This window comes from Wasmannia auropunctata, unplaced genomic scaffold (genome assembly GCF_000956235.1).
Source record: "Wasmannia auropunctata unplaced genomic scaffold, wasmannia.A_1.0 LD334880.1, whole genome shotgun sequence".
In the NCBI taxonomy this organism is placed as follows: Eukaryota; Metazoa; Arthropoda; class Insecta; order Hymenoptera; family Formicidae; genus Wasmannia; species Wasmannia auropunctata.
Genome location: NW_012028010.1, coordinates 590,397 through 613,010, shown reverse-complemented (window position 1 = coordinate 613,010; position 22,614 = coordinate 590,397). Strand labels below are relative to the sequence as shown.

General features: G+C 38.5%; 5 protein-coding genes across 9 annotated transcripts; 2 read left to right on the top strand and 3 right to left on the bottom strand.

Moving 5' to 3' along the window:
• Positions 1 to 4,299: 4,299 nt before the first annotated feature.
• Positions 4,300 to 7,196, bottom strand: LOC105457917 (rRNA-processing protein FCF1 homolog). The gene is made up of 5 exons (XM_011702863.1): positions 6,024 to 7,196; positions 5,283 to 5,365; positions 5,121 to 5,192; positions 4,672 to 4,981; positions 4,300 to 4,554 (listed from the first exon to the last, which is right to left on the bottom strand). Exons 1-5 carry the CDS (start codon positions 6,024 to 6,026, stop codon positions 4,411 to 4,413), a joined length of 612 nt encoding a protein of 203 aa, XP_011701165.1. The 5' UTR covers positions 6,027 to 7,196; the 3' UTR covers positions 4,300 to 4,410.
• A 181-nt stretch (positions 7,197 to 7,377) lies between these two features.
• Positions 7,378 to 12,034, top strand: LOC105457915 (dynamin-1-like protein). 2 transcript variants are annotated; one of them, XM_011702861.1, is made up of 8 exons: positions 7,378 to 7,849; positions 8,599 to 9,163; positions 9,259 to 9,506; positions 9,607 to 10,137; positions 10,226 to 10,408; positions 10,686 to 10,932; positions 11,019 to 11,230; positions 11,333 to 12,034. In XM_011702861.1, exons 1-8 carry the CDS (start codon positions 7,748 to 7,750, stop codon positions 11,387 to 11,389), a joined length of 2,145 nt encoding a protein of 714 aa, XP_011701163.1. In that variant the 5' UTR covers positions 7,378 to 7,747; the 3' UTR covers positions 11,390 to 12,034. The 2 variants fall into 2 exon arrangements, with proteins under 2 accessions (XP_011701163.1, XP_011701162.1); XM_011702860.1 differs by having other exon boundaries at positions 10,635 to 10,932.
• Positions 12,020 to 16,252, bottom strand: LOC105457916 (SET and MYND domain-containing protein 4-like). Its single transcript, XM_011702862.1, has 4 exons — positions 15,916 to 16,252; positions 13,506 to 14,364; positions 12,657 to 13,299; positions 12,020 to 12,568 (listed from the first exon to the last, which is right to left on the bottom strand). Exons 1-4 carry the CDS (start codon positions 15,933 to 15,935, stop codon positions 12,066 to 12,068), a joined length of 2,025 nt encoding a protein of 674 aa, XP_011701164.1. The 5' UTR covers positions 15,936 to 16,252; the 3' UTR covers positions 12,020 to 12,065.
• An 848-nt stretch (positions 16,253 to 17,100) lies between these two features.
• On the top strand, positions 17,101 to 18,904 carry LOC105457914 (V-type proton ATPase 21 kDa proteolipid subunit). Its single transcript, XM_011702858.1, has 5 exons — positions 17,101 to 17,365; positions 17,619 to 17,667; positions 17,757 to 17,840; positions 17,930 to 18,329; positions 18,421 to 18,904. Exons 1-5 carry the CDS (start codon positions 17,305 to 17,307, stop codon positions 18,454 to 18,456), a joined length of 630 nt encoding a protein of 209 aa, XP_011701160.1. The 5' UTR covers positions 17,101 to 17,304; the 3' UTR covers positions 18,457 to 18,904.
• Positions 18,905 to 19,004: 100 nt separating this feature from the next.
• Positions 19,005 to 22,392, bottom strand: LOC105457912 (carnitine O-palmitoyltransferase 2, mitochondrial). 4 transcript variants are annotated; one of them, XM_011702854.1, is made up of 7 exons: positions 22,002 to 22,202; positions 21,849 to 21,889; positions 21,034 to 21,595; positions 20,393 to 20,926; positions 19,780 to 20,269; positions 19,507 to 19,699; positions 19,005 to 19,394 (listed from the first exon to the last, which is right to left on the bottom strand). In XM_011702854.1, the coding sequence occupies exons 1-7, from the start codon at positions 22,038 to 22,040 to the stop codon at positions 19,268 to 19,270; spliced, it is 1,986 nt and encodes a 661-aa protein (XP_011701156.1). In that variant the 5' UTR covers positions 22,041 to 22,202; the 3' UTR covers positions 19,005 to 19,267. The 4 variants fall into 4 exon arrangements, with proteins under 4 accessions (XP_011701156.1, XP_011701158.1, XP_011701159.1 ...); XM_011702856.1 differs by lacking the exons at positions 21,849 to 21,889; positions 22,002 to 22,202 and adding an exon at positions 22,275 to 22,392; XM_011702857.1 differs by lacking the exons at positions 21,849 to 21,889; positions 22,002 to 22,202 and adding an exon at positions 22,209 to 22,229.
• Between the last annotated feature and the right edge of the window lie 222 nt (positions 22,393 to 22,614).

The following is a 22,614-nucleotide window of genomic DNA, read 5'->3' as shown; positions in this document are numbered from 1 at the left end:
GAGAGAGACATAACGAGAACAAGAGGGACGTCGAGTAGACCAGAGAAAGAAAACGAGAGAGAGAAAGACTATAAGAAGAGGAAGAGAAAAAAGAGAAAAATGAATGAAGAAGAAAGAGGGAGTAATACGAAGACTGACGAGAAAAAGGGTGACGAGGATGAAGAACGAGAGATGAATAATGCGTGGGGGAGGAGGGGAAATACCTAGAAGGGCGGGCAGGGGGACACCCCAACTTAGGGGATGCGGGCTGCCACGCGAAGAAACATCGGGATATCAGTAAGGTGGGGTGAGAAAGGTGAAGCGGGGGTGATCTGCGGGATCCGGACTCATGGCCTGTGTGTAGAATGTAGATATATATTCGCGGGCCTATGGTCACTTTTATAATCCGTTACCACGATCGAGTGTTCAGCTCAATTCTTTCGATCTTCTTTCCTTCAAACTAATTCACCATCTCGGGTTCCCCAGTTTTTTCTTTCTCTCTTTCTCTCTCTTCCTATCTCTATCTGTCTACTTTCTTTTCTCTTTTTTTTTCTTATGTAGTTTACTCGCTCACTGGACCGTTGATTCTCTTTAATCTGGTTTACTAGGTACAACAATGTATAAGCGACCTCGCCGCATTGTATAAGTGACGTCGCCGCATAGGTTGTTACTTTGATAATATTGAAATTTAACTACAAAAACTAAAACCAAAATTATAAAATAAGATAAAAAAGTTGCCATACTATTCCGCATGGCAACCAAGTATCATGACACGCAAAACTGCACTTTTCGCTGTAAAATTTCTCGCGCATCTGACTTTGAAATATGTTGTATATGATTCAATTTATGGTATTCCGCAAAAGGATTAATGGCGTTCATTCTATATACAGGAAATCGAAAAGTAACAATAATTGATCAGTAACCGCGGTAGTGCAGATGATAGTTAAAAATGAGTCAGTCAAAATCAAGGAATTAAAAACAATAAAACGGTAAGTTAAAAACAATATGTGATCGATTCAAAATCAATAATTAAAGAATTAAATTGTTTTTAATGTTTCGATATTCAGTATATTTTTATATTTGTGATTTTAATTCAACTATAATAAATATAGTGCATATAAAGAAATCAAGATCAACACAAAGAAATTCAATCACGAAATAAATCAAATCTACTCAGTTTTTCCATTCTAACAAGTTTCAGTTCTTAAGATCGAGCGAATTAAAGAATTCATTTTGTTGCAATGAGAAATATATATAACAATGGACAAAGCAATTTACGTGCAAACAAAATAGAGATCCGATGATTTTTTCCTATTTTGTTCTTTTTCACGAAACAAAAGGGACAAATCGCTTTAAACCGACTCGTTTTACGTGGACTTAGATAAGAGTAAGTACGAGTATTTCTCACGAATGAACGAACATCTGCCGAAGAACAGTGTCAGACGCGGTTTCTTATCGGATGATGGACGAGTCGCCTTCTTCTCGGTCGGAAATATCAGGGAAAATTAGAGAGGGTGTCAATGGTAATAGGTGACAATGCCCCAAACAACGCGTTTTGCGCTATCTATAAGTTTATAAGGCTCCAAAGTCAAATGCATTCGTTTCACTATTAAATTGTGTTAAATTTTTGAATGAGCATCGAAGACTCGTGCGACAAATAATTTTTCTCACGTCGAACAATTTATAGATGTACGAAGAAAATACATGCGAAAAAAATGGCAAAATATCGATTCAAAATATAAATTATAAATAAATTATTAATTAAAATTATGACTAACATGAAATATTTAATTATAACATACTTCCTGTCACTTATTTTCTTTAATCTCAATTAAATAAATTTAAAAAACTAAAAACTCTTTCTATTTATTTATTTATAATAATGCTTAATAAACCTAACCTCGCGGCTTAGGATGATTCCTAGTTTTAGTGTTTACCCCCAGTGTTTACAATACAATATACGATATACTACATTAATTTCAATATCGATTTCACACATATGTATCACATCTTCAGTACGTTTAAAACTTATCATTCAGTAATTTTATATTAACTAAAAGCTTTTATATATAATATTAATATTTAATTAATAATTATTAACAATTAATAAAAGAATTAATAAATCTATTATATAATATTAATAGATAAAAATTTAATTTTTAGTTTCTTTACATTTAAATAATTTTCATCTTTGCGTAAAAAAAAGATTTGAAATTTTATACAAAACTTTTTTAGTAATTCATATTCAATTTTAATTTGTCAAATAAGATTTCATGTTATTCCTATAAATTCCATAAGTTGGATAATAGGCTTTTATGTGCAAATTATAATAATACGATTAAGATTTTACAATAACAATTAATAATGTGATAAACGATAATATAATTATACTTTGAAGCAGAAAATAATTTCAAACGACGATCATTTGTTATCCGAGAGAAATAAATTGAAATTTGGTTCGTAGACTTGTCTCTCGAGGGATGCAACACAGAACGTTGAATCGTATGATTAATATATTCTGCGTTTCGCCGCGATAACGTGCGCGCGCGCGTACGCCATTTGTTGTTCCGCGATATTAGAAAGGTCACGACCCGGGGTAGGAGGCGGAGAAAACCCGACATTTATCCGGATATAGAAAAGCCATGACACTTTGTGCGCCAAAATCATCAATTATATTAATCCTCGCATATATCGAGCTTCTCGAACCCTGAAGATCGCGATATACGATCCTGATTGATAAGAGTGATTATAAAACTTCATGTCCGTATCTTTGCGTTGACAAGGTCACGCAAACTCTGTTGTACTATGTAACAGTATAATGATAAATAATATTATACTTGCCTTAGAGAAATGCAATGCTGTAAGTATTAAATTGATTAGCGATTAATTATTTATTTTGAGTATTAATTAAAATTACTGTACTTTTAATATTTTAAATAAATAATTAATCATTAACTAATGTAATACTTACAATATTAAATTTCTCTAAGGATAACATACATGTATTACAATATTGTACAAAAATCTATAAAAAATTAATGTATTATCCGATAATTTAATTTATTATATAATATAATATATATTTCTCAATTTTTTTTCTATATGTATAATATAATATTTTACCAAAAATTTAAATACCTTATAGATATTTAATAAGTTATTAATATATCTGCAGGAAAAGCTCGCGGTATAAGATTTCGTAAAGTGACTGACACATTGCAACATCGCATTGCATCCAAGCAGAAATCCGATCGTTCTCCGTACGTGGGTGTACAAAATCGCTGGCATCGAGCAGGATTACTTTTCGCAATAGAGCGAACGAGCTTCTTGGGAATAGAGAGTGAGAAATTGACAGAAATGTCCTAACAGCTTATTTTGCGAGCGTGCCTCGCCATAAATACGCAGCCGATCATTTCTCGCACTGAAACGTCTCCGTTTGTAGTTTTGATTATATACATATTATTTCGTAAAAAATAAACGAATGTTAGAATTAATTTTGTAATATTATAAATAATATTTATAAAAATTAATTTTATATAAGTACTTATATAAATATCAATTTATTTTAATTTATATATTGTAATATTTTACAGGGCATAGACACGCGCGCGCAGGCGCAGGCTAATATAAATTTTAAATAATTAATTTTTCTTCTATAAAGTTTTTTAAATTGTATTAATTTTTCTAAATTCTTTACCAAAAATTTTGTAGAATAAGAAAGTTTATAGGAAAATAATTATTCCAGAAAATGGTATATAATTTACTCAGGACCAACGAAATTTGTTATTGCTATTTAATAAAGAGCATTAATATTTTTATAAAAATTTGATAAATTATCTTTTAGAAATTAAAAAAAATAGTCATGACAATATGTTCATATATTGTTTCAATAGAAATGTCTCATCACTGCCCACAATAAGAATTTGATAAAACTGGACCTCAAAGGCCAGTACAGAGGGAATATCCGTTTTATCTCTCCCTGCTCTTTTTACTATTACGCGTGGGCTTGGTACTGAAACCTGTACACTATAGCTGCATATATTATACCTGTATCTACTATAAATTGAATGTCACTTCAATAATGATAGAACAATATTACTATTAGATTTCTAGTAAATACATAAATTTCTATTTAAATAAATAATATACCAATATATAGTTATATATATTTATTTAAAAATAGAGCTTTTCCTGCAGATATATTAGTAACTTAAATGTCTTTAAGGTATTTAAGTTTTTGGCAAAATATTATATTATACATAGGAAACAATAGAGAAATATGTATTATATACCATAATATATTAAATTGTAGGATAACAATTTTTTTTATAGATTTTTATATAAATTTTATTAACAAAATGTACATCTTTGTGTATGTTTACAAAAAGATAATCATTATGAAAAGAAATTGATTCAAAGTAAGTAATACTCTTATCTCTTAGGTGCACCATAAGCATCTGGCATTCTTTCTATTGTATATCTATGCTGAGATATATACATAATTGGCACACCTGGTATCTTCCGTATTCTTCTTTTCAAATCTCTATCGTTTGTTGCAACAATGTAACATTTATGCTGAAATAATAATACAACGCATAATTCAATTTTTTGTTTATGACGATCAATAAAGTAAATTTAAATTACCACTGTCAAAAGAATTTTTTAATACAAGATTCCATAATCTATACTTACTTGCGTCACCCTATTTACAAGACAGTCATCTGCATAGGTTCCTTTATGCATACATTTTAATCTTTCAAATCGCGGATCCTTGATTATTTTCAATGCTAATTTATACTTCTGTCCAAGCTTCTCTAATTCACCCATTACGCAATCCGTTATGTATGGCGTACATTTTGCATAAAGACATTCCATCATGTTCTGTATTATATCTAATTTGTTTTTAATGGAGAAATTAATGAAGTTTGTGTCAATTAAAATATGGTATGGCGGTCCAAGTTGTGTATTATATTGGAAGAATAATGCCGAGGATTGTTGGGGCCTGAAAGAAAAAAAGTACCATAAAATTTTAAAATGTGAAAACAAGATGTTTTATAATAAATTATTTCTCAATGCCATGCAAAAGATATTTCTGTTAAAAACAATGTAAAATGTCAGATTATATATATAACATTACTTACACTTCTGTAATTTTTATTTTAGTCTTATCCTCTTTGGGAGTTTTCTTCGATGGCAATCGCTTTTCTGGCTTTCTATAAAACAAAATTATAATTTTTTTCACATATGTCTTACAAAGTTATAACAATGATTTTTTTCGAAAATTATACGAAACATCAACTTACATTCGCGTATCACTCAAACTAATCATCCTCTTCATTTGAGCAAATCTCTGCATCACAACTTTACGCGTTTTCTTATTTTTCCCCTGTAACATGTAATAATCATAGCAAGTATTATCGTGCAATAATATAATTATATTATTACTACATAATTATACTTATTTAAATTAAAGCCCAATATAATTTGTCATATTATAGAGTATGTTCAAATTGGCAAAGCAGCTACTTGTTCGTTGAATGAACGCTGTGTGATTAATAGCAATTTATACATCATTGAATGTATATATTTTTTCAAAATAATATAATCCATAATTTTTGTTTCGATAGAAATTACATACTCAAAATTATCATTACCAAAAAGTAATAATAAAGAAATAAGTTCCTTAATGACTTACTAAAGATTTCCTTCTTAATAATACTATATTCTTGAAGATATTTCCATTATGTAAATAAACACTAATAAAATGTAAATAACATTATTAAATTATTAGCATAAATTAATCACAGAAAATTTATGTTGACATTTATTTAAAAAAAAACCAGTAAATGTAACTTATACTGAACTAAATCGCTAATTAGAAAACAAACAAAATAAGCCACGCGACAATGCTAACCACTACGACAAAACAGTTATGCATTCGCTCAAGTTAGCTGGTTTGCTGACTTGAACACAGCCATGCTTTCAATATAACTTTCATAAATACATGATTAAATAATTAAATATTTATTAAAAAACGCACTTACCATTATATTTTCCGTAGACGTGTGTATACGTTTTCTTTTGTACGAATTATAATAAAAACGAATTCGGAACACGTAACAGTCACACAAATTACACAGTTAGAAATTGTGTAATAATTCTGCGTTCGAATGAATCTAAGTTTAGTCGAAGTCACTTTAAAAACATTCTCTACATGAAAAGCACATGTAAACGACGATAATTAGGTTATGTTAGAAGCAAGCAAGAGGAAAGAGGTTAGAGCAAAAGTTCAACGACTCCAACCAACGTGTACGACTGCTAATTCCCTAAACTTCCATGGACATAGGAATTTCCTATGCCCATGTAAACTCGCTCACGTTCGCACATGCGTAGTAAAATAAGCGCTAGCTGACGTTATTAAGTTAAAGTTGTGCAGATACAGAAAGCAAATATTTATTGTAATAAAGAATATCCTTTACGTTAGACTCTTCAAGGAAAAAGAAATCCTTTTTACTTTATTTGAATTTCTTAATTATTTTCAGAATACGAGATAAGCATGCATATAAAGAAAAAAATTTGTGAAAATCGAGTGCAGAGAATGCAGTATTAAAACGAACACGGCGCATATCATGCCCATATCACTAGCGATTGAGGCGAATGTGTCCGCATTTGCGTTGCGTTTACGATCGTTTTTTCCAATCAAATAGAAGCTGCTAATCGTTAACGGCGCAGCTTTATGTTAATCGTTCATTTTTCCTCTTTTTTTTTTCTTTGACGTGAAGAGAAAAATAATTGCGTTATTGAAAAAAATTCGATTGTCACAATTGATAAAAAAAATGAACATTATTCGACGGGCAATAACTGATTAGTCATAGAACTCAGATCAGGTTCAAATTTCGAAATGACCATATTCGCGGAATATTCGGTGACGATTTACATTATAAACGAATATTAAATGTTTTACGCCGTGCGGATAATTAGGAAAACTGGAAATAAATGATATATCGCTTTCGGTGGTAAAGGAGGTGCCATGTAGGGTAATAAGGTTATGTTATAAATATACATATTACGTATAATATTGACCTGACAAAGGAAAGAAATTGAGAGATTGGAAAAGATTCCCTTTAAATGGGGATATATAGTTAACAAACGAACCGGAGGACTCGAACAGGATCAGGCGGGAATGGAAACGATGGATCTACGACAATCATACGTGCTGCCTCGTACCGCGTCGTCACGCACACTTATACGCAGTACGCACGCGGCACGTCGCCGTCGGTCGTCGAGCATCACACGCATGCGCATACGTGATGCACGTATGTATGTTACATACGTACGCTCGCTGCCCTCACACAATCAAGAACGCGCACGCGTCAGTTGATTGCGGAGCGCGGCGGTAGGGGCGAGGGAATCAGGTGTGCAATATACTGTGCATTATTCCCGCGGTACTCGCGGTGGTGGAGCGATAGAGTTATTTCGAGTGAAATTACGGCCGTTCGGCGCGTCATCGCTCATCAATCGACGATTTGGCGTGTGCGGAATATATCCGCTTCCGTCACACGAAGGAGCCGCGCGACGCGCATGTAGAGGAGAGAGAGAGAACGAGGCAGCGCCGAAACGCTCGAGGGGCAGAGAGAAGGAGACGAGTGAGGCGCGAGCGTTACTTGAATAAACCCGGCTTCGTTAACCGACCGACCGTCGTCCCGATCGATTCCCGTTCCGTCGAACGCGACGCGCGGAGGCTTCGTCGTCGCCTGTCCGCTCCGCCATGGAAGCCCTGATACCTGTGATAAACAAACTGCAGGACGTGTTCAACACCGTCGGCGCTACCGTGCTGCAACTGCCGCAGATCGTCGTTCTGGGCACGCAGGTTAGCCGGAGTGTCTCCCCTCGGGGAGCCAAGTCGGCCACTCGAGCCGATAAGTTCGCCCCTTTCATCTGGACTTTGCCACCCTCTCCGCTTTCAAGGTTAAATGAATACGCGATCGAAAATCTCTCTGTCTCGCGGTAAGAGAGAAAAATTGCGAGAGGGTGCAGTTGAAAGGAGCGTATCTAGCATTGGTTATCGGTGTCGATACGTGCATTTGAATTTTTTTTCTTTGTCACGAACAATGCAACGATCACTCGTTCATTATGAATTGCCTGCTGACCATGAATGTTACAGTTGGAAAAAAAAATATAGCTTGCGAGGCCTGAATCATATAGATATATGTTTGCTTGTAATCAATTGAGGGACAAAATCGAAATATTGTGATTTATTTTTTATTGTTTTTAAAATATTGTAATTTTGGTACACAGAAAAAATTAGTTTTAAATGTAGCTAAATATTTTTATATGTAAAAATATAGATTTTGTATAGATTTTTAGTTTTTTTTAATTGAACAAAGTGATACTTTTGTAATACAAATGGTTAAATTTTTAATCAAACAAATTTTTAATCCAAATCTAAGAAAATATATTCTTGCTTATATACGAGAATATCTTTTTTTTCTGTGTATCCACTTTCAAAATTATTTTGAATTTATTTCTAGCGATGAATAACTAAAGTGGAACAAAGACAGTGGAACAAAGAACATTTATCTTGAACATGGAATAAGAGCAAATATTGAATTTTTTCAGAGTTCAGGAAAGTCGTCTGTAATCGAGAGCTTGGTGGGCCGTTCTTTTCTGCCGCGAGGGACCGGTATTGTCACGCGACGTCCATTGATACTGCAACTTGTATATACGCCGAGAGATGATCGAGAACACAGAAGCGCGGAAAATGGCACCCTGGACCTGGAGGAGTGGGGAATGTTTCTGCACACGAAGAACAGGATTTACAAAGATTTCGACGACATTCGCGCGGAGATCGAGGCCGAGACTGACAGAATGGCCGGAGCAAACAAAGGGATTTGTCCGGAACCAATTAATCTTAAAATATTCTCGACGTCCGTTGTCAATCTGACGCTCATAGATCTACCTGGCATCACGAAAGTGCCGGTGGGCGACCAGCCGGAGGACATCGAATCTCAGATACGTGAGCTCGTGTTAAAGTACATATGTAGTCCGAACTCCATAATCCTAGCAGTTGTCACTGCCAACACCGACATGGCTACGAGTGAGAGTTTGAAGCTGAGCAAAGACGTTGATCCAGATGGCAGACGAACGCTTGCAGTCGTTACAAAACTGGACCTCATGGATGCCGGTAAATTTAATTTTCCACACAGCTTTACATCTCGTCGAAGAGCAGCAGAATCGTAACAACAATTATTGACTACATTTTTTTTCTTTTTTTTTCAGGGACTGACGCCATAGATATCCTATGCGGCAGAGTCATCCCGGTCAAACTGGGCATTATAGGTGTAGTTAATCGCTCGCAGCAGGACATAATGAATAACAAGAGTATTCAGGAAGCGTTGAAGGACGAAGCCACGTTCTTGCAACGCAAATATCCAACGTTGGCTAACAGAAATGGCACCCCTTACTTAGCGAAAACTCTCAATCGTTTACTTATGCAGCATATTAGGGACTGCTTGCCGGAGTTGAAGGTAATAAACATTAACGGTAGAATTGCCGAGTTACAGGATGTAGCTGTAGAACCTGCTAAAGTAAGCATAATTTGGTAGAACTTGTGCTTTTTGAAAACAGAACAGAGTCAACACGATGGTCGCGCAATATCAGACCCTGCTCAATTCCTACGGCGGGGACGTCGAGGACAAAAGTCAAACGTTGCTGCAGATCATCACGAAGTTCGCGAACAGCTACTGCGCGACGATAGAGGGCACGGCAAGGAACATAGAGACCACCGAGCTGTGCGGCGGCGCTCGCATTTGCTACATATTTCACGAGACGTTTGGCAAAACGCTCGATTCGATTAATCCGCTGGCGGACCTCAGTAAGGTCGACATACTGACCGCTATTCGCAATGCCACCGGTCCGAGACCGGCTCTCTTCGTGCCAGAGGTCTCCTTCGAGCTGCTAGTTAAACGGCAAATACGAAAGTTAGAGGACCCCTCGTTACGGTGCGTGGAGCTTGTGCACGAAGAGATGCAAAGTATAATACAGCACTGCGGCACCGAGGTGCAACAGGAAATGCTGCGTTTCCCCAAATTGCACGAGCGTATCGTCGACGTTGTTACACAGTTGCTACGTAGACGACTCCCACATACAAATTCAATGGTAAACGAAAAGAATGTCCGTTCTGTATTCGTAACGTGTTCCTCATACTGACATAATGATTCGATTTTTTTTTTCTTAAAAAAAAAAGGTAGAGAACTTGGTTGCGATAGAATTGGCGTACATTAACACTAAGCATCCCGACTTTCACAAAGATGCAGCATTTGTGTCGTCCTTGCTGAAGGACACTGATGTAGATCACCTGAAGCACAATAAACGTAATCGTTTTGAAGTTAATTCCTCAGCGTCCAATACTATAATCACCAATGACACGGTGAGTAGTTTTTATTTAGTGTTGTTTAGCGAAATTTATCACTAACTTGTCACCCTTTGTGCATAACGCATTTATAAAATTGTTTCAAGAAAAATGATTTAAATGTGAATAGAGCAACATTCATGTGTTCGTCAATTTTTATTCATTACTTTATCCGCGTCATTTTATTTTTTTTTCTTTTTTTTACGTCGTGTTTGCGATTAACAGTAAAATATATTTGCAACAGATTTTAAAATCAGTCAATAATCGAGGTGAGATGAACTCTGTTTCCAATCAGACTAAGGAACAGCAAGGGCAGCAAAATCACTGGCTGCTAAGTAACTTGCTACTCCAGGGACGACCGGAGTCGACTAGTTCCGCGGACGGTTCTCCGGTCAGAATGCGCGAAAACTCACACCCGAATCCAGCGATCGAACTGCAGAAAGCGTCCCCGCAACAGAAACCAGTAAATCTACTCCCTGCGGTACCAATACAGACGTCCCGGAAACTCAGCGACCGCGAGCAACGGGATTGTGATATTATCGGTAAGGAAGCGTATCGTATCGAACGTCGTACATATTATTATTACAATGAACTCTTGAATTTCAATCTTCTCCTTTGTTGTTTGCAGAAAGACTCATAAGATCATACTTTTATATTGTACGAAAGTCCATTCAGGATAGTGTACCAAAGGCTGTTATGCATTTCCTAGTCAACTACGTGAAGGATAATCTACAGAGCGAACTCGTCACACATTTGTACAAATCGGATCAGGCCGAGGCCTTGTTGATCGAAAGCGAACACATCGCCGTCAGGCGTAAAGAAACTGCGGACATGCTTAAGGTACGTAAAAAGTTAATTAAATGCAAGCCTCTTTGTAATAATTGCCTTGCTTTATAATAATTAATAATAATTGATTTCTAATCATTGCCCTTAATTCCGCAGGCACTGACTCAAGCAGGTCACATCATTAGCGAAATTAGAGAGACGCACATGTGGTAATCGATTGCCTAGACCTTTCACGCCACCGGATTCTAGTTGAATTTAGGCATTGCATCTCTGTGTTTTAACGAACTGAGTTTAAAGGATTGTACTTTACCAATGTATATGATGAATCACTGTACATAACTCTTGCCTTTCTCACGCAAGTAAGGTATACGTATCTATTGAGAAGCCAATGGCCCTGATACTTTACGTCACCTAGTTTTATATTATAGTATGAGCATGAAAGAGGCATGACATGTCGCGCGTAAAACGCGCGTTTGGTGCAACCGTCTCATTTACTTGATTCACGAGATGTAATTCAGACTCGGATCTTTTACTCGGCGTTAGATGTATAATGCTGATGACCTATCGTTGTACGAAAATCGATTGATTCTTGAATAACTTGTTTTGTATCACGTATTTTACCACGGGAATTATATGCTTCTTAATTACTTAGTCCAATCCTGCATTGCCTCACGTTACAGCGTTACTGTTAACGAGAAATGCAATTGAAAATCGTTCCGTGTATTTTCTATATAACTCCGCTGTTTGCATAAATTTCTTTTTCCAGAATAGGAATCCATTCTATTCTTAATGGATTGTATCGCGTTTTTTCACAGAGCTGTAGAATAAACGTCGAAAGAATTGTTTCAGTGCTATAAATAATTATTATAAATCGACTGAGGGGAGTACATTACACGGAAATAGAGCCAAGAAAATTGTAACACTGGACGATACACTGTTCTGTTTTGATACCCTCGACATTCGGTTCGGCCAAGTATTTGTTGACAAAGCCCGCGTGCTCGAACAGCAGAGGCAACGCGTCTCTGTAATTCCCGTAATACATTTTCGCGATGGCGCTCAGCCTCTTTTGAATCGATTTACGAAGTTGCTTCTCGATTCTCTTCAAATCGACGGTCTTCTCGCATTTGGCGCACCGCCGATTCGTCAACGCTCCCGCGTTCGTTATCGGGACATCCGTCGGTTCCGAGCACGCCGTGCACTTGTAGCACGTCGTTTCGGGTAACGGCAATTTCCAGTTCTGCTTGCAGGCGTCGCATCCGCACAGAAATCGATATTTCTTCCACAAGAACTCACGCCTGTTCAGTTTGCCCTCGCTGAGAAAGTGAGGCCCGTAGCAGTCGAGTAACTCGCATCCCTTGCCGATGAAGCGCGTCGCTCTGACCACGACTATTCCTGTAAGGAAGTGAATCATTAGAACTTCACTCATCCCTCTGGCGCCTTCGTCAATTTGTACGGTACAGTTTGTTCCTGGATCGCTTACCGTTCGGATAAGAGTGGCGAACCACGTTGGGGTAACAGCCGTGATTCACGAGACTGACCGTGGGGTAAATCGCGGCACCGACGTTCCTGGGCTCCCAGATGCGCGTTGCCTCGTCGTGGACATTCTCGACAATCTCGTACGCGTTGCAATTAATCGCCTGCAAATGGTGCAGCATAGCCGCGGCCAGGGAAACGAAAGTTTCCGCCGTGCAGACGACGTCCAGCTTGCTCAGAACCGAGATCAAGCATTTCGCAAGGAAAATCGCCTCGACGGCGCGTATGAGATTTACGTGAGGTTCCACGTCGGCGCAATGGGTCTCCAGTTGAAACACCGTTCGGTAATCGAGAGGACTATACGTTCCCCTCGTTCCCAAGTCCGCGCATTCCTTGCCAATGTCGTCATCTTTATCTCTCGCATTGACGTGATATCGTAGGAAATCAGGATTTAAAGCGCACGTCGTCCCCGCGCCGTTTCGCAGCGATAGCGCTTGCACGACCGTCGTGCGATAAGCCAGCAACAGATAAGACGTTTGCTGGCGTTCGTTGCTCGACGAATTTTTGAGGAAGTAATTGAATATCGAACACTCGTATCGGTGATACGCCTCCCACGCTTCCCTGCGACACGCCTCCGTGCAGAAGGCCACCTGGGGAACGCGAGATAAGATTTATATTGATTTATATCGAGGGATCTGGCGAGGCATGCAAATTGCGAGAAGAGTCACGTAAGGAAAAAAGATGAATAAATTAATAACGGCGACTAATGGGCGAAGGTATAAGAATAATTAGTTCTTGGTGCTATGTACATGGCGCGTGGCATGCCGCGAATGTAAAAATCATGCGCTCTACTAACTGTTTGGCAATCACGGCACGGGATTTTAACGCTGTCTTCTAATTTAAGTGTGGCATGGCAATGCAAACAATTCCTGCCGAGAGCCGATGCATCCGTGCTAAAGGAAAACGGCCGATCGACAATGAGTACAGTCCCCGGTCTGATGTCTCTTGTAGCCACGAGGTGCCGGCCCCTGGCCTCGTCGGACCGCAGCTCAACGCTATCCGGGCAGCTCGCGAGGTAGCCGTGCGGCTTGCCGTCGACGTTGGGCAACGCGCCGCTGGAAGAAGAACGGCGGGACAAGGAGGAGGATGCGGATGATGAGGAGGAGAACGTTCTTCCACGGGCGCCGCGTTTCCTGGAGGACGTGGCTTCCAACTTTCGGGAGCATTCCCGCTCCAGTTGAAGGCACTCCTTCCTACGCTGCACGAAGTATCTAACGTTCTCCGCGGAGTCGTCATAGAAACTCGCGGGAAGCGCCAGCATGCACTCGCAGTCTCGCAGGCAGCTCGCGTAAGCGCGCAGGCTGTAGGAGCGCCTAGCGCGCTCGTAGATCGCGTCTAGGAACACTCTGCCGTTCGCACCGGCCGCAAACAGTGCTTGCGTGAGAATATTACAGGTTCTAATCTCCTTCACGTGCTCGACCCCGGGCTCCATCGTCGCCCCGAGCGACTTCTCGTACAGCCGCGCGGCCTGCGCCTCGTCCTTACCCTCGTACGAGTCGCCCGGTCTCAAGTCCGCCACGTGGGGCATTTCCGCGAGCATCCCGACCATTCCTCGTCTGTCGCCCGACGCGGATAGCCTCGCGAATCGAGTCGCGAACGGCTCCTGCCAAACGGCGCCGTGCACGGCGCGACAAAATTCGTCGAGCGAGATATTTCTGTAACACAATAGGCGAACGATAAAAAGTTAATACTCCACTTGGTAACAAGATTTAAGGATGTTTAATACGTACAATAGTAGCAAAAAGTTAAAGGACTGATTTTGACGAATATGCTCTTCTCATATAGTTTGAGTAATAAGGATTGTGCAGAATGTTATCATTTATTCAGAACTAGAGTGCAGAAATGCTTCTGTTGCTTTTTTCCTGAGAATTTTCGAATTCTATGGCCAAATCTAACCAAAAAATTCAAATTAATCCTTATAACTTTGGATTGCTTCAGTGAATCGACTCCGGCTTTTGTCTTAAGTCTTTCAACATATATAAGAACAATCTGTAAAATTTTTGTTAAATTCTCATTATTTTAAAAATTCTATAGGTATAGAATATAAAAATTTTATACCTATAGAATTTTTAAAATAATGAGAATTTAACAAAAATTTTACAGATTCTTATATATGTTGAACGACTTAAGACAAAAGCCGGAGTCGATTCACTGAAGCAATCCAAAGTTATAAGGATTTTTATTTGAATTTTTTGGTTAGATTTGGCCATAGAATTCGAAAATTCTCAGGAAAAAAGCAACAGAAGCATTTCTGCACTCTGGTTCTAAATAAATGATAACATTCTGCACAATCCTTATTACTCAAACTATATGAGAAGAGCATATTCGTCAAAATCAGTCCTTTAACTTTTTGCTATTATTGTAGGTACTAAACATCCTTAAAAAAAAAGCTAGACGTTTCTACAATAAATGTACATTCTTTTGAAACGATCGACGTTATTGAAAGGCAATGTATCGTAAAACGAAAAAGATAACAATGTTCATTTATACGTTATACCCAGACATTTAATCTGAAGAAACGAATGTCTTTGCAGAAGCAAGAGTTATATACTCGAGATAATTTTGAGAATGAAATACAACAAAAATGATAATCTTCAGAAAGATATAATATTTTTATCTATATAAATGGTCATATTTTTCATTCTCTATAATTTCTCTATAATTTTGTGCAAGAATATTTTGCCAGGAAATGTATGGAACTAGTCTTATTATTTATTTGGAAAAGTTATAAGTTATTGAAAACACACGAGGTAATTTCTGAGTTTGACGATACATTAAATATTTTGAATTTTATGCACTGCGAACGCGTTTGCGTGCGCGTGATATCGCACGCTAAAAGTAAGAATATATAATCGATATACATAGTCGATACGTAAAATATTGATACGTCTGAAAGTGTACGCGAATTGGTCGACGAATGCACGGCGACGATCTCGATTTTTCGCAGACAGAGTTCACAAGCACAAACGTGTTTCCATCGTTTCTCTAAATTTAACGCTATAAATTTAATCGCAGACAGAAATAGAACGTGAGCGACGACAAACCCGTCCGGTCACGGAAGCGAACATTCCGTTCGCGGAATTTGTCAATAGGCGGAGAACCTTTCCCGATTTTGCAACGAGTAACTCCGAACCGGGAGAACGGATCTGGACAAGATCCGTAACTTTCTATCCCGGCAGCCCGGCTTGAAAACAAGGCTGGCTTACCCCTTTTTCGTCAGAGACATTCCCGCTAATCGTTATCGGGACCGATCGATTGTGCGTTTAATGCAAAACATCCACGGGATCTGCCTCCTCGTCGCGGAAAACGGAGACGCGAACGCGACGGATTCTAAAATTAGGCCGACGGTGTATTCGTCCCCTCTTACGAAATGCGTCCGATGATTCCATTTATAGAAAATTAAGCGAAAATCTCGTTCCTTCGCGCGTCAATAAAACGACGTGCAAATGCATTTACTAGAGCGATAATAAGAATTAATAAAATATTTAATCTCTCAACAAAAAACGCAGTGGCTATTGATAAGTGGAAACGTAATTTTGATTATATAAGGTACGTATAACGATTGTAGTTTTCTTTTGCAATCACTTTGCAATAGCAAAAGAACTTTTAGTAAATAATTGAAGCAAATTGAAATTAGAATCTTCAAAGTGGTGGGCAATTGCATTTTAAATTCAAGCACGTTTTTAAAGTGACTGACCAAACTGAATTAATTTACCAGATGATACATATATTATTTTATTAATACGAATACAAATAACAATTTTTTTATCGTTTAATACGTGAAAGAAATTCAAAAAGAAGATTAATTTATATATTCTGTCGTTAAATTACTTAAAGCTAAATTTTATAACTAATTCTATATACAACTATAATATATAAGATTAATTCATTGTCCTCCAATTTTACTTTTTATTTTTCAAATAAAAATTAATAACTTTACGTTAACAAAATGTATATTATAAATAGTATAAGCATAAATGGTACCATAAATTAATCGACAATCAATTCAGCTTAATTATATAACCAAAATTCTAACTGTTCTAATTCGCTCTAATTTTTTTTTACATGCCTCAACAAAAAAAATTAATTCTATTCTAAAAATATAACTATATTACTGCATAAAATATAAATTATAAATTAATCGACGATCAACTTATCTCCAATGTCGAGCTTAATCGAATTATCGCCTTTAAAACGTCCGCTCGTTTTATTTACACTTTTTGCACTCAAGTGACTATTCGTTCTCTCTTTAACGCCCAGCGGTTTATATTAACTATTCCGTTTCGAGTGTAAAAAGTGCCTCGAGAGGACTGCAGGTGAGGCAAAATTATCGCATTTTCATTACGATTCCCTCTCCCCTCCCCCACGTAAAAATCACTAATGGTTACTAGAATCCCGAGCAGTCGTCACATGACAGCGACGGGTGTGCGTGATATCTCGTGAATCTCTCGATGTGAGGATCGAGGTTTCGTTAGGCGAAAAACGAAAGGACCACCGGGCTACTTAGCTTCTCCCCGGAGTGTCGGCTGTACTTGAGGACCGCGGAATATTGCGTGTATCGTGTTGCGCGGACGGCGAAGCTTACTGTCGCGACGATGAGGTACATCCTGGGTAAAACATTTGCGATCCTCGCTTCGACAACGATCCTTATTCTAGGTATGCTCTACTTTACATGAATATTACAATAATAAATAAACAGACGAAGAGATGCGTGTCGTTAGGGCCTCTTCAGTTTGATATTTCGCTGAGTTATACGTATGCGGTGTCATTGCGAGCGATCCCGTGTCAGGCGTATTTATTTTACTGTACAGTCTTCGAGTTACACCGCAGAGAAACGTTACATATTTAATACAATATTTCGAATATATTTATATATTTTGTATACATTTATATATTTTTTATGTTGCAGTTTTGTATTATGTATTTACTGGCAAGGGGGAGCAGGTCAGCATTGGATGGTACGTTCCATATATTTATTTCACCGGTCTCTCATCTTGACTCTCGACGCAAAGAGGTCCTAAAACAAAATGTTCGTTTCCTGATTTAGGTTCTTGACGAACACCTCACCGTACATGTGGTGCACGCTGGGGATAGGTCTATCGGTAGCTTTGTCCGTAGTAGGGGCGGCATTGTAAGTCGAATTGGACGTATTTATAGTTTCGAGTGGACTTCAATTCGTACTTTACGCCAAGTCGCTTATTTATCATTTGCCATTTTCAGAGGTATCCATACAACGGGGGTGTCCATCGTCGGCGGTGGCGTGAAAGCACCTAGGATCAAGACGAAGAATTTGATTTCTGTGATATTCTGCGAGGCCGTGGCCATCTACGGCCTGATCACTGCCATCGTTCTGTCCGGCATGCTCGAGAAATTCTCCTACACGAAAGTTTTCGAGAACGAGGAGATCAGGAATCAGAACTGGCTGTCTGGATACTTGATGTTCGGCGCTGGTTTCGCCGTTGGCCTCGTCAATCTCTTCTGCGGCATAGCGGTCGGCATCGTCGGCTCCGGCGCGGCCCTCGCCGACGCGGCCAACTCCGCCCTATTCGTGAAGATTCTCATAGTCGAGATCTTTGGTTCCGCCATAGGGCTCTTTGGTCTGATCGTCGGTATTTATATGGTAAGTCAAAACGCAAACGTGAATGGGAAATTTTTTTAAGTTTATGCAAACATATGTCCTTACCGAGCGTATCTTGGTACTTTCTTTTTAGACATCCAAAGTGAAAATGGGCGACAAGCTGTCATAAGTTGTCGAGAGAATAAGCTACGGAGTTATTTATCGGGATCACAGTGTTCCATTCCACATTTAGTCATCGATAAAAGAGAGTCTAGAGGAATGACTGCATATCTACAAAATCATTGTGAAATCGGAGGAATTTTTTCAGGATACCAATGTGCGAATTTGGTATATTATTGCATGTCTGTAATTATATCCACGCGATTCTAGATAACATAATTTAACATCCATTCTGTGTCTATAATTGTGAATATTGTTATATTGTTTTGGACGCATCATTCTTTTAAAAGTGGCTAAAGATTAAGTGTAAACGTTGCAATAGGCCGTAGTTTTTATCGATATTAGAGAGATAACATAATTTCTGTTTCACTTTTCGAGTGCGTTATAGCGCTCACCTTTGCGTAAGTTAATGTACATATTCTCTTGTCAACGTAAGTAAAAGTATATAATATACAAAATGCTATAATTTATCCTTTATATTCTAATCGTATATTTAATTATTAGCTAATTAATGAGAAGATAGTTGTTTAATTATAAAAAATATGAATCACAAATCCATTTAAAAGTATTAAAAATATTTATTTAACAATTGTATAAAAATGTCCGATTATCAGAGGTAATAGTTGTCATCGTTATTGCTTTCTCTAGTTTAAAATCTCGAACGAGTGCCTACCTCTGACATGAATAACATGGATTATAAACATTCTTGTAAATGTACAATATTATATAATATCTGTCAATGATCTTCTCGGCAAAGGTACATCCAAACAAAGATGTAATTAGTAATATATCTAGCAAATTATGTAAAGATAATTCTTGTATTACGTCTGCAACACATCGTGGATATTCTTGAACGCATGTGCTAGTGCTTGCACGTATTGACCAGCGTTACGACTGCCGTCGTAACTCGTCACGACTGAACCCAAACGTTTATCCTGGATCATATACCTAAATAATATAAATAAGTTCTGTTTAAAAAAAAAAATTACGATCCAACGGATATTAACAAGGTGCTAACAATTACATCATTTTCAATGTTAATGTAACACGAATGTCTTACCCGATTCCATAGCCGTCGGATACCACTGGTCCAAATCCACCAGCCATTACGTCTGGACTCGATAAAGTAGACGTAGACAATATATTGTAATTCAAAGCATCGTAGGCTGGATCTTGAAAAATGGCTGGCTTAGTGGCGCCCGATTTCTCTGAAATCCTTCTCAGCGCGAATAGATGTCTGTCGAATCCCTCGCCTGTAAAGCATTATCAAATTTATAATATGTGTTCCTTCGTTAAATCCGTTAAAAGCTGCTCAATGATCAGACTAACTTACCCATTACGGCCTCTTTCGTGAGCAGGTTGTGAGCTTTACTGCAATCAAGTATCATTTTTTTTAGCTCTGATTTAGAAAGCTCGACCTGCTTCTGACTCATAGCGACGCAGATCGCTTTAGTCTGCAGTGTGCAGGGTCTGATCGTTTCGGTTCTGCCGTGCTTATATGCAGCTGTGCTGCAAGATTCATAAGTCGGTACCAATTTGCCTTCTAGGGTGTACAACGCCAACTGAAATGCCAGCTGCATCACGGCATCCGGACTTACCCCGAGCTTCTTACATTGATCCTTACCGAACTCTTCGTTAATTAGAAAGTCGACGCACAGTCGGTTCACCCACGCTTGATAATCCGCTTTCTGCTGATCGATGATACTTTCGCTCTTCGCGTCTATAGAGAAATCTAGTCTCTCTACGTTTGCGCTTACGTCAGAAAGATCATCCACGTCGTTAGGATGGAATCTAGGTTTCTTCGATATGTCGGCTTTCACGTCCTACAAGGTAACGAAGATTTTTACATTTCGCAATTCTCAAATGTTTACGGTAATTGCATTAACGAGTTGCCTAATATAATTAATAATGCTTCATAAAACGGAATGCGTTAACGGAATGCTCACTTGAAAGTATCTGAGCACCGCGACACCGTCGCCCCACGAGTGCTCAAAGTTGATTCCACCGTAACCATCCTTCGAGACAATGAGAGAAAACGACTTGTCAAACCACCGGTTGGTACCGTCTGTATGTAAATACGATCTGATTAGCTTTTTATAGTCGGTACCCATGATTTCATCGTCTAAGATCAATACGAATACGGCCGAATCGATTTTCTGGAGAACCTCGCGATTTCCCGTTTCGACTAAATGCGAGCGTGCCCGTGCCCATCGATCCCTCTCCGCCGATGTAAGAACGCCCACGGGATGTCCGTTCGGTGGCCTATCGTCCGCCAGAATGGTCTTCAGAGACGCAGCTATCTCTTTGGGGCTACGAATGGAATCGTTCGCATCCAAAACGTCGAACGCGTAGAAATGGCCATTCCTCAGTACAACCAAATGTCTGGCTGAGGGATCGTGGAAGATTCTATCTTTTCCTAACTCTGGTATTCTAGTTGTGTTGAATAGATTCTTGTATTGGGACATATCTAATGGAAAAGCCTACGATAAAAAAAAATAAGAAGTTAAATTTTCACAAATTTTTTTTATCAATCTATCTTGGAATATTTCGCATAACTACTTTTTCGTTATATCTAATTTCTTCGTACCTTAAATAGATAAGCGCCGTACCAACTGAAGCGAGATGGGATCAGTCTTGTGACGTTGCGGAATAGCTGAGTATCCGACTTCTCGGGTTTCATGTGAAACACCTCCGGCTCTAGAACGTTATTCTTGAGCGACTTTAAGAATCTCAACGACGATACGACAAGATTTGTCGCCTTTACTAATTGAGCATCGTACTTCGGATCGGATTCCGGCACATAAACTAAGAAGGGATTGTAATTGACCGGCAGGGGTTTGCGGTCCCGCAAATACATGTCGAACCAGGGTTCGCTGATGTAACTGGTGTGCGGATTCTCGGCATTACTTTGCACCAATATCTTTTGCAAACTCTGCCCCTCGCTGGCGAGGAATTTCGAGACGCAGGACGACGTGTTCTGCAATTCCTTGCCGTCCAGCAGAGGTTTCTGCGCGTTCAGATACCTCCTGCACGAGTCTTCGAGTTTCGGTATCGGTAAACGAGGCAAAGACGGTTGAAAGTGCAACGTTGGAACCTTGCTTATCTGCATATATTGATATTCGGCGGTATCGTAGAGAGCCGCGGTACTCCTGTGAAACAAACGCATACAATTGATGTCTGCCTCTTTAGTTATAAACAGCTGCACATTTAAACTTTGGACTTATTTCACAAAATTATTCAAATTGTTATATTTTACAGATTACAACACTAATTATAACAATTACAGCAGCTGTTTTCACGGTCAAGATAACAATGTGAATTTAATTTTAAAATGAAAAACGTGTGATACTATATATGCACTGTCTCTACTGTTAGAAATACATAAAAACAAAACATTACTACCTAGCTAACTGCTGTGTTAGTGCCACCCCTCCACGGCTTATCTGTAATGTATATAACAGAGGAAGGAAATAAAAACGGAAAGTCGTGATGTGTCATCTTAAAAAAATGAAACAGCAAAAATATGTACAGCCTTATCTCAAGCGTATAATTTACCATAAATTTTCGGAGTCCGCTTTTCGTTAAGATAAACATCCTTGTGTGAGCCGACGCTTTTCTGACTTAATTATTGTCAAACACGCAGTAAAAAAAGATATATAAAATAATTTATGAAATTCATAAGATTTACAATAGGCTAACGTATGCATGCACAGTGATACCAGATGACAAGCAACAACAACCCTTCTTCACTACTTTACGTACAAGCATGATCAAAAATCATGCTGTCCAAATCAGTCCGCATTGTGGAGATCAGAGATTTGAACCTACACCTGCAACGACTTCCCCACTGAAGAAGATGCTGCGAGAATTGCGGAAAGAGAAAGAGAGAAACTGAGACGAACTCGGTGCAAGTATCGTGCAGAAGAGCATTTTTGCCCTTACTGTACGCTTGTTGACGAAAACAACCTACTCCTTTCCGAGCACTTTCGGAGCACATTCGGTGTTCGAAAAGTCATCAGAAACAAAAGAAAAACATATAGGGGCCGCCGATTGGCCGATACAATTATTTTAAGTGGAGTATATTATTTTGAAAGACGTTTGACACATTCGCTACCTTCTTTTGAAAAATATTCTCCCTATAACTTTGAAATTTTTTTGAAAATTTCAA

What these genes read in the sequence shown, in the direction of transcription:
- LOC105457917 (XM_011702863.1), bottom strand. An exon ending in AGTTTGAGTGATACGCGAAT is followed by an intron (nt 5,193 to 5,282) that starts GTAAGTTGATGT and finishes TTTGTTTTATAG; the next exon opens with AAAGCCAGAAAAGCGATTGC. An exon ending in TTGTAAATAGGGTGACGCAA is followed by an intron (nt 4,555 to 4,671) that starts GTAAGTATAGAT and finishes TTATTATTTCAG; the next exon opens with CATAAATGTTACATTGTTGC.
- LOC105457915 (XM_011702860.1), top strand. Translation starts at nt 7,748, where the DNA reads ATGGAAGCCCTGATACCTGTGATAAACAAACTGCAGGACGTGTTCAAC. An exon ending in ACTGGACCTCATGGATGCCG is followed by an intron (nt 9,164 to 9,258) that starts GTAAATTTAATT and finishes TTTTTTTTTCAG; the next exon opens with GGACTGACGCCATAGATATC. An exon ending in TCCCACATACAAATTCAATG is followed by an intron (nt 10,138 to 10,225) that starts GTAAACGAAAAG and finishes TAAAAAAAAAAG; the next exon opens with GTAGAGAACTTGGTTGCGAT.
- LOC105457916 (XM_011702862.1), bottom strand. Translation starts at nt 15,935, where the DNA reads ATGTCTCTGACGAAAAAGGG. An exon ending in ATGTCTCTGACGAAAAAGGG is followed by an intron (nt 14,365 to 15,915) that starts GTAAGCCAGCCT and finishes ATTGTGTTACAG; the next exon opens with AAATATCTCGCTCGACGAAT. An exon ending in TCGCCACTCTTATCCGAACG is followed by an intron (nt 12,569 to 12,656) that starts GTAAGCGATCCA and finishes ACTTCCTTACAG; the next exon opens with GAATAGTCGTGGTCAGAGCG.
- LOC105457914 (XM_011702858.1), top strand. Translation starts at nt 17,305, where the DNA reads ATGAGGTACATCCTGGGTAAAACATTTGCGATCCTCGCTTCGACAACG. An exon ending in GAGCAGGTCAGCATTGGATG is followed by an intron (nt 17,668 to 17,756) that starts GTACGTTCCATA and finishes TTCCTGATTTAG; the next exon opens with GTTCTTGACGAACACCTCAC. An exon ending in TCCGTAGTAGGGGCGGCATT is followed by an intron (nt 17,841 to 17,929) that starts GTAAGTCGAATT and finishes TGCCATTTTCAG; the next exon opens with AGGTATCCATACAACGGGGG.
- LOC105457912 (XM_011702854.1), bottom strand. Translation starts at nt 22,040, where the DNA reads ATGTTTATCTTAACGAAAAGCGGACTCCGAAAATTTATG. An exon ending in GCGGACTCCGAAAATTTATG is followed by an intron (nt 21,890 to 22,001) that starts GTAAATTATACG and finishes TATACATTACAG; the next exon opens with ATAAGCCGTGGAGGGGTGGC. An exon ending in TCCGACGGCTATGGAATCGG is followed by an intron (nt 19,395 to 19,506) that starts GTAAGACATTCG and finishes TATATTATTTAG; the next exon opens with GTATATGATCCAGGATAAAC.